This window comes from Apodemus sylvaticus, chromosome 6 (assembly GCF_947179515.1).
Source record: "Apodemus sylvaticus chromosome 6, mApoSyl1.1, whole genome shotgun sequence".
Taxonomy (NCBI): Eukaryota; Metazoa; Chordata; class Mammalia; order Rodentia; family Muridae; genus Apodemus; species Apodemus sylvaticus.
Genome location: NC_067477.1, coordinates 110,291,683 through 110,301,426, shown reverse-complemented (window position 1 = coordinate 110,301,426; position 9,744 = coordinate 110,291,683). Strand labels below are relative to the sequence as shown.

The following is a 9,744-nucleotide window of genomic DNA, read 5'->3' as shown; positions in this document are numbered from 1 at the left end:
CAGCAGGAGGGACCAGGGCCAAGAGGAACGCGGAAGTTCTCCACTGTACCTCTCTCAGCAAAGCAAATACCAGGGATGCCTTGGACCGAGAACAGTTGCATAGCTAGCTCTACCAGCACACCCAAAGCTCCTCTCACCGTCTGCTGAGTCTTATTTATGCTCCCTCCAAATATCACGAGGCCTCCACAGGTCTTGCCTCACAACTTGTCTTGCGGGAGCAAGACTCAGCAGAACTCCATGCGAGTCTGTCTCAGCGGACATCTCTTTGCCAGTTGGCCTGAGCCGGTGGAAGTGGCGAGAAGCCGCAGCAGACCAGCAGAGGGTTTTTGGTACAATTGAAGAATCCTTCATCTTCATCGCCATACCCTTTCATGGGCTTGCTCCGGCAGAACATGCTTTCACCGGTTTCTGCTTCCATGAAACGTTCCGTCATGTGCCTGTTTTAGCAAAACATCCTTCCACTTGTGTCTGCTTCAGGCCGTGTTTGCCCCATCAGAACACCATCCAACACAACTGACTTTCCAAAGGGCCCTCAGACATCTGTCACAATACCTCCCACTCCCCATAGAGGTTTCTGACCTAGTTAAGGTTCCAATTGCTGTGATGAAACACTATAACCAAAAAAAAAATGTGGGGAGGAAATAATTTATTAGGTTTATACTTCCTCATCCCTATTAATCATCAATGGTACTCAAGACAGAAAGTCAAACAGGGCAGAAACCTGGAGGCAGGAGCTGATGAGGAAGCCGTAGAGAGGTGCCACTTATTCATCATGGTTTCTCAGCCTGCTTGCTTATAGCACCAGGACCATCAGCCTGGGAGTGGCACCACCTGTGGTACACACCTCCTCCCTATCCCTATCAATCACTAATTAAGAGAATGCCCTGTACACTTGTCTACAGGCTGATCCTTATGGGGGCATTTTCTCAGTTGAGGTTCCCTCCTCCCTTTTGCCTTTGCCTTGAATCAAGTTAACATACAACTCTCCAGCACAGCTGTATAGCTTTGACAGTTTCCAGAAGCATATGCCTGACAGTTAAATGGTAGTTCGTCATGAGAAGCCCCTGCCCAGCCTGCCTCCTAAATCCTGGGCTTATAGGCATGTGCCACCTCACGCTGGTACAACTGTTTTCCTTTAATCCCCAGCACATTGATGCTCTATTAATATCCATGCTTAAGTCTACATTAAAACCCTTTCCAATAATCCCAGTCTTGCTTCAAAATAGAAGCAGTAAAGTGACTCGCAATCCAGACAAGCTGGGGCACATGTTAGGTCCCCACTTGAACATTAATAATAGCTTCTTCCATCGTAGTGTTTTGGTATGTATTCAGAGAAAGAATACACACAACTTACCACCATGCCTGGAACATTGAAAAACATCCACAGCTACTATAAAAATGTTCACTAGTATCATAATGAAAGCTTTAAAAGTTAGAAGAGAAGGGGGCCAGTTTCATAGCACTCATCAACTGAGATCAATCTAAATGTGAATTCACAGAAAATGTTATAATAGCACATCAATAACAACAAGACATGTCTTCTCACTGAACGAGTGTAATCTGTGATGATGTGAGTTATAATTTGGGATATGGGGCAAGCATTATTTCAAAATCTGAACAAACATTCATGGAGAAGAATCATCACAGCCTATAAAATCCACAGTAAATAATCCATAAAGAAAATTAATAAAATGCAAATAAGAAAACTCAGACAATAGCAAGTAAGATGATAAAATCTTAATATTCAGTCTGTTTTATGTCTAATGGCTTAAGAGAAAATACACTTCAGTTTGTTCAATAAATTTTAACTGACTTAGCAATATGCTAGAAATACTCTCAAAAGGTACCTGGATGTATAATTGATCTGTTACAAAATAATGTGTATGTTGGAAAATTGATTCTTTAAAAAGAGCTGAAGAACTAGATAACCATTTGACCTGAACTCCTCCAACCTCAGGAGTTTTATGAAAGGTTTAATAACATTTACAAAATGTTATGCATGTGTACACACATGTAATTGTAGAAATAACTACTTTTACTGAAATCTAATAAATCTGTCATTCAGAAATGGTAAAGATGGCAAAACAACAGCCCAAATTATCATGCTTGGTTTTTTTTTTTGTTTGTTTGTTTGTTTTCTGGTTGGTTGGTTGATTGGTCCATTTGTTTAGACAGGGTTTTTCTATGCAGCTCCTGCTGGCCTGGACCTTACAATGCAGGTGTGGCTACCCACAGGTGAGTCTCTTGCCTCTGCCTGTTAAGAGATCGTAGCCACAATACACTATGCTCTATTCAGATTCCCTAGTAAGAATGTTTCTCTGTTATATGGTATGTTCATTCGGAACAGTTTTAGTCTGTTAAAAACAAAGAATCAAAAATAGAAACTCCTTTGAAAACAGGGACTTACTTTTCAAGTGTTCTACTGTAATTTTTTCATTAACACCCACTTCTTTTGAGTCCATTGTGTTATGTTTTTCCTGGAATCCTTCAGCTGATAGATTTTCAAAAAGGTTTCCAAAGCATCCTGTGTTGCTCTCTAAGGAATCAGGTACGCTCCCAGACATAGATGCTACACATATCTCCAACAGAACTGTACTTTGGAAGGTAAGTTTCCCACTAACAATTTTTCTTCTCAGTTTTAAATTTCCAGAGTGTATTTTTTGACTAGCATGGCTTTTCCTTGAGAGGTGCCTAGTGACGTTTCTCCTCTTCATAGGTTTCTTCCTCTGTAGCTTTTGTTTGTTAGTGCCGTAATTAACATTTTCTTTTTTGTAACAGTGCTTGTGCAACGGTGAACAGATGGTTTGGCTCTGCAGTTTATGCCAGGCTTTCTTATATCCAGCAGCAGTAATTCCATCAGGATGAGCTGAATCCTTAGGGTGCATGGCAAGACCAGAAGCCACTAGCATATCTGCTACACTGTCATTCTCGTGAATGACATCCACTTCCGATACTGTTCCAGGACCATACTCCCTAAACTGGAAAACTAATCCTGGTTTGCTTAGGAAATCTTGAAAAAACTGTTTGACTTCAGTATTCCACAGTTTCCCCTTAGCAGGCAAGACACCATAGAGGCTACATGGAGAGCTCAGCCTTGGCAAGTTCATAATTTTCTGAGGTACAAATTTAAGATTCATTGCTTCTGAATAAGGTACATGAACAGCAAGTCCATAGTCACTCATAACGAGGTGTAAAGATTGAATGGAAACTTGAGAAATTTCTGCTCTGCTCCACTGATCTTCCAACTCACTTTTGAACAAGCAACTAGAACCAGGCATCAAGGGCTCTGGTACATCTGGAAGCAAGGTGAAGAGGCACTTCATTATATCAAAGAAATCCTCTAGCTGCACAGAGAAGGCTGAGGGGTCACAGACAGCAGTGGCAATCCCAGAATATCGTTTACCATTTTGGAGTGGCACCCAAACAAATGGCCGGACTGCACATGGTGACAGAAGTGTCTGGGGCTCCAGACCACAAACATTACCTGACGGCCGCCATTTTCTCTGTTCTTCCACCTGAGATGCAGTTGCATTTAAATACCCCAAAAGCAACATGTCGTCTACCAAAAGGTCCACTTCCCAAGCGTAGTCTAAACACTTCAGAGAAAGGATGCTCATATCCAAGTGAGCAAATAGATGCACAGTGAATTCAAGGGTCGACCGTGTCAACCAAATCCATTTACAAGGTCCTTGTCGTAGACCACTCATGATCTCACCACGAGGTACTTCGGCATTCTTTATGGGCACTGTTGCACACGGTCCATGATCTACTGAAAACACTTTCAGTACTTTCTCATTCATCCGCTGCTCGACTGCTTTGGGCTGGTACCACATTAAACTTCTTTTAGATGCTGCCAAGAATGTTAACCCCCTTTGAATATCATCCATTGATAACAAAGAGGAATTTTTATCCTCTGCAGTAATTAATAATGCTAAATCTGATGTTTTCTGATTTTTTGGTAACGTCACATGAAATCCTCCAGTCTCCGAAATGCAAATCATATCGTTTTTTCCAAGCTGTTCGTGTCTCAACAGTTCAAAAGGGATTCCACCCAGCTCTTGGGAGAATGGGAGAAAGACCATGGGACCTCCACGCATAATTCCTCTTCCTGTCTTCTCGTTGGCTTCATGGGTACTAACTTTGTGAATGGTGACCTGAGGCATCTGCAATGCTGTCTTCTGGCGTTTAGGGCGTGGTGACCACCCCAGCAATTTCTTGATGACACATCTGTCACCACAAGTTATATTTACTTCCCACTTCTGATCAACTGTCTTCTGAAATTCACAAAAAACTCTTCCTTTAATTACTCCTGAGGCAAAGTAATCTGTAATTTTGCTTTTACATATTTCAACAGCCCCATCCCATCTTATCCTATGAAGAAAAGAACCAATCCCCAGCTGGGGGACAGTTAAGATTTCCCTATTAATAGAATAAACTTTCGATCCATTTACTATGGCAGTATTACCATCATCAAAAACTTCCACTTCGACGGGCCCGTCTTCAGACAACACATCCTTAGTAACATCTCCGGACATGGCCTGGTCATTAGCGTATCCTGCATGATCTCTCACCAGAGGGCTCAGACAGTTCCAATTTTTATGGCTGTCTGTCTTTTCTTTTAGAACATGAGTGAGTCCCATTGCTTTGTTCCCATTCCCAGTTTGTGCCCTATGAAAACTGGCTGGATGATAGGTAGTGGGTGCAGACCCCTTAACCTGGGTACTCAAGTCAATGCGAGATTGAGGAATGTTTGTGATCGGACGTCTAATAAGGATTTGAAGGCTTTGAGAAGCTGATTGATTTAAATCTTTGGTAAATAATTTTGATACCCTCTCTCCTGAATTGGGGCCCATGTCACTGTCTTCAGGAATGTGTGCAGACCCAGGGGAAAATTTTATATTTTTAAGTCTATCCTTGGAGGACTCCTTCACTTTGCTTTTTGGCATGCGTTCAACTTTACAACAAACTGATGATCCCACACTCCTGCTGTATATTCTTTGGGGATGCATCAATCGACCTGGTTTGTTTGCAGAATGTGTTGCTAGGCTAGTTTTATTTATTGCATTGTGGCAACGGTTGCTTTCTGTGTTTTCTTTCAAAGAAGCAGCTGATACCTGATTTAACCTCTGATTCTTTCCCACACACTGGGCTTGTTTAGAATGCTTTTCTCCGTAAACATTAAGTAGCAATTTTATTGTCTGATTTATATGTTGATACCCATCGTATAAGTCTATACCAAGCTGCCCATCTGATTCCCTAGACAGTATTACAGCTTTTAATGGTTTCCCTAAGAAATTGTCTTCAAACCATCTATTGATTTCTCCTGGGATATCGATATCTCTAAGATCTGACAGAAAACACTGAATCGCTTGCATAGGTGTGAACAGCAGCTCAGGAAACTGGTCAGAAATGGCACACAGCATATTTTCTTCCACCAATTGCTCATTCCCGTAGTCCACAAAATAAACACAAGGGTCAGATGAAGATGCTGTTGGGTTCACCAAGGCTCTATATGAGAGCCCGTCCTCTGTGTACTTAGAGATGCACAGTCTCATTCTGTTCCAGTCATATTTTGAACACATTTTTAGGTTAATCATCTCTGTGATTCTTGTCTCCAGCATCTCTAAGTCTTTGCTGTTTCTACAAAGCTGGCAATAGAATCTTTTGGCACTATACACATGAGATATGTATACATCTTCTTCACTTCCAGTCTTTATATCAAAGGAAGAATAATAGTAACTGTAAAGACTAATTGAAAATGGGAGTGGCCTTGACAATACACTGGGGCGGGCGGAGCCACGGCGAAGGAGAAATTCATTTGCACTGGTAAACCGTGATTGTAAATCCACTAAATTACATAAGCATCTAGGGTGTATGAGAACTAAGGCATGCACGATGCAGGTAAATAAGCCTCCACATGAAGAAATGAAATTTCCAAAGTCTCTAGATGCTTCTGCTGTCCAATCTAATAGTTTACAGGTAATGGGTTCAACTAAATAGTTGAGACAGCATCGGAAAGCCTGAGCTTCTAAAGCAAGAAAATGTGGGTTGATAGCACAAAGGTCTTTAATGAACACTCGCTCTTGATTGCCATAGTCAACAAATATTAGTTCAACTTCTTGCTCTGATGCTTGAGTCAAGATGGCAGCCCTGTACCACTTCCCATCTCTGGAATGCTTAGCAACGCAAGCTACCTTCCCAGTCTGATATGGCTCTGGGTGGATGCTATAATAATCTTGAATTTGTTCCATCAGTAGCTTTAAATCTTCTAACTTACACTGAAGCTGGCATGAAAAGTCACCAGGGCCATGACAGTAGGAACAGTTGACTTCAAGAAGGTTTCCTGGTTTGAACACATGTTCCTTATAAGATTGTGGAGAGTTGGGGTCAAAAAACAAGTTGAAAGAAACTTTTACATCCAGGAACCTGCACAAAGATGAGATGTGTTCTTTCCGCTGATTGGAATGATACCTCTCAGGTTCGGGTCTTTTGACAGGGACAGAGGTCACAACACTTTTCTCAGGAAGTGTATTAAGCTTTAACACTATGCCACAGTCTCCTACAGATCTGTGGAAACCCAATGCTACCTCTGCAGGTTCTGCATATCCAGCTTGCAGCATCAGGGAGACAACATCAGTATTCTCGGGAGCTTCAACATTCTGAATATTCACCATGTACTTGTCGTCTCTTTTTGCTATAACTTGGAGCAAAATTGCTTTGTTCAAAATGATTTTTTTGAAGTAATCTATTGCTGCCTTTATCCACACCTCTGTCGCTGGACCTACATGTGCCAGTGAACAGTGCACGGCTAGGGGAGGCAACTCACGAAATTCAGGAAGCAAAATTTTTACATCGAAAAATGGTATAGAGTCGGTACTTCCATAGTCCAGGAGGTAAACATTAATCTGATAGTCACTCATTTCAGTGATGACGGCTCGGTAGAAACATCTGTCCTTGCTGTATCTGGCACAACACAATAGTCCGGGTCTAGGGTGTCTCAGAGTTAGTTCATTATTTTCAGGTGCACTATAAAACTTATTTATAGTTCTCATTAAGTCTTGAAATTCGCTCTGGTATTTATTAATGCGTACCCAGAAATTGGATGGGTTCAATACATTCACTACAAATGCTATGTAGGTAGATTCGACCTCCATTTTTACAGTTTTAATAGGAAAAGCTGCTTTTAAGTTGTCCTTTTCATTTGGTCCACCCACTGACTGCTCAACATCAACATCAAAGCTGTCTGTCCCATAAGTGCCAGCGTCATTCAAGGCATTGGAAATGTCGGGCTCGGATGCAGGACAACGTATCCGTGTGTCCCCCATCCCCGGCAGATACTTAGAATTAGCTGCAGATTCTTGAGACTGTAAAGACACATAATACAGATGTTCATCCTTACTGAACCAGTCAATGCAGGCATACACGACGTGTCCCAAAAGGGCTTGCTTAAATACAGTCAGTTGTTGTTCCCTTACTTCTTGGTCTGGACTGTGTAAATGAGTCAGAGAGCATGGGAAGGAGAAGGACCGTGCAAAGATAAAATCCTGCTTCAGTTTCTTCAAGTGGACAGAGGGTACAGACTCACTGCCACCGTAATCCATGAACCAAATTTTCACCTGATTATTGGGTAAGACCTGCTGTAGAATTCCCCTTTGCCACTTCCCGTTTGTCCCTTTAGCAACACACAGGAGTCCAAAATTGTCACACTCGGGGCTGGCTTCTTGACTGACTGTGTTGTAATGCAAATTCATACACTCCGTCAGGTCTTCTAGCTCTGGAATCTGCTTAAGTAATTGACAATAAAATTTACTGGGACTCAGTGCAGATGACACTTTGATGCTGTCCAAACTTCCCACTGGTAAAGACGGCTGGAAATTATCTAGGACATACTGAATATCAAGTGAAGCGCTCTTGCTACTTGATGGCAATTCAGGACTTTTGTGTTGTAATAAGTCTGGCATTGGTTGGGGAAATTCCTTTAATATTTCCACAACAAGGCGAAATGTATCCCTGTCAATAAATCTTCCTAATTGTAATTCAAGAACCCCAGATATAACTTTGGGTGCCTCAAGAAGAATCATTTGAAGAGGCAAAATAGTTTGCATATTACCTTTCACCCGCATTCCTACCAGTGACTTGAAATAATTCAAAGCTTTGGGAGACCATTTCTCTCCAACTGGGAGTATGTTGGCAAAAATGCCAAATACAACTCTGGGCGGAAGCTCAAATAATTTTTTGCAAGCAGAGGCTACTCGAGTACTATCGACGGTCAGCTCATCTCCCCGATCAATAAGCAGCACCGTATAGACTTCATTCCTCTTCTCCAGCACTCTTCCTCTCTGCCATTCTCCAGTCCCTCTTTCCTCCACCAGGCAAAACTCGTCAATGTCCACATTATTCTTCACTTTGGGGATGTACTGTATTTCCCTCTGTAATATGTGATAGTCAAACTGACACTCACTATTGTTTTTGCCTTGAAATTTCACAAGAATATCCTTAGGAAGACACTCAATATGCAAAACTGTCAAATCCACATCTAAAAGTGTTGGCAATAAAGATGTAGAATCCATTTGCTAAAACAAAAAAACGAATAAGTACAAATTAGTTTCTGGATAGATGGTTATCAATATTACATAAACTTCATCTTACAGAAATTTGGTAAGTGAATATAAAATATCAAAATAAATTTATACCTGATTTTATATTTATTTGTGAGTGGGGGTGAGACATAAATGTAAATGGAATTCAGAGGACAACTTGTTGAAGTTGTTCTCTCCCTTTTTTTCTTTTTTCTTTCTTTCTTTTTTTTTTTTTTTTTTTTTTTTTTTTTTTGGTTTTTGGTTTTTCGAGACAGGGTTTCTTTGTGTAGCACTGGCTGTCCTGAAACTCATTCTATAGACCAGGCTGGCCTCGAACTCAGAAATCTGCCTGCCTCTGCCTCCCAAGTGCTAGGATTAAAGGCGTGCGCCACCACCGCCTGTCATCATCAAACTCAGGTCATCAGGCTTGATGGCACGTGCCCTTATTCACTGAGCCATCTCACCAGGCCACATGTTTTATTTTGTTTTGTTTTATTTATTATATCAAACATGTGGCGAAAACCTGTATGAACTAGGTGAAATGTTGTTGATATAGGCAAGATGTTGCTGAGACAAATGCTGTCCTTTACACATTAGAAAATATCACTAAAAGAACAAGACAGGAATGTGTAGCTTATTATTGGAACACACAGACGTAATCCTTGCTTCTCAGAAACTTAACAAAGGTCTCCTAGATTGTAGATGTGGTATAAAGGAAAAAATAAACCAGATTCACTAGTGACTTCATATCCTGGGGGGAAGCAACCTCCCTAAAGGGCTTCTAATAACCAACAATTCAAAGGGACAAGAGAAGAAAACAAGGACACATGGAAGTCAGAGAAGAGACAAAGTTCGAACTCTTTCTCTTGTGATAACTTGTGATATTTAGAATCTACCAGTATGCAGTCCCAATATTACTCATTGGTGGGGGCAATAAGCTGAGGTCTGAATGCTACTAAGGTCGGATGATCCTGAAAAGGCACTGAAGCCAGGGTAAACCTAACCCTGGCGGGCCCAGCCAAATATAGAAAGAAAAGTCTTTACCAAGGAGAGATAACTTTGCTTGTTTTGACCTCCAAATTTAGAGGATTCTAAAAATAATAAATTTAATATGCGGAAAGTTCAACATGCTCTGAGTGTCGGAGCTTGAATTTGAAGTGTACCC

The 9,744-nt window shown here is 41.2% G+C and overlaps 1 protein-coding gene across 1 annotated transcript; it reads right to left on the bottom strand.

Annotated features, from left to right (window-relative positions):
- Window positions 1-250: 250 nt before the first annotated feature.
- Tdrd15 (tudor domain containing 15) lies at window positions 251-8,570 on the bottom strand. Its single transcript, XM_052186742.1, has 2 exons — window positions 2,408-8,570; window positions 251-408 (listed from the first exon to the last, which is right to left on the bottom strand). Exons 1-2 carry the CDS (start codon window positions 8,568-8,570, stop codon window positions 251-253), a joined length of 6,321 nt encoding a protein of 2,106 aa, XP_052042702.1.
- Window positions 8,571-9,744: the final 1,174 nt, after the last annotated feature.

What these genes read in the sequence shown, in the direction of transcription:
- Tdrd15 (XM_052186742.1), bottom strand. Translation starts at nt 8,570, where the DNA reads ATGGATTCTACATCTTTATTGCCAACACTTTTAGATGTGGATTTGACA. An exon ending in TACAGTAGAACACTTGAAAA is followed by an intron (nt 409 to 2,407) that starts GTAAGTCCCTGT and finishes TCATGGAAGCAG; the next exon opens with AAACCGGTGAAAGCATGTTC.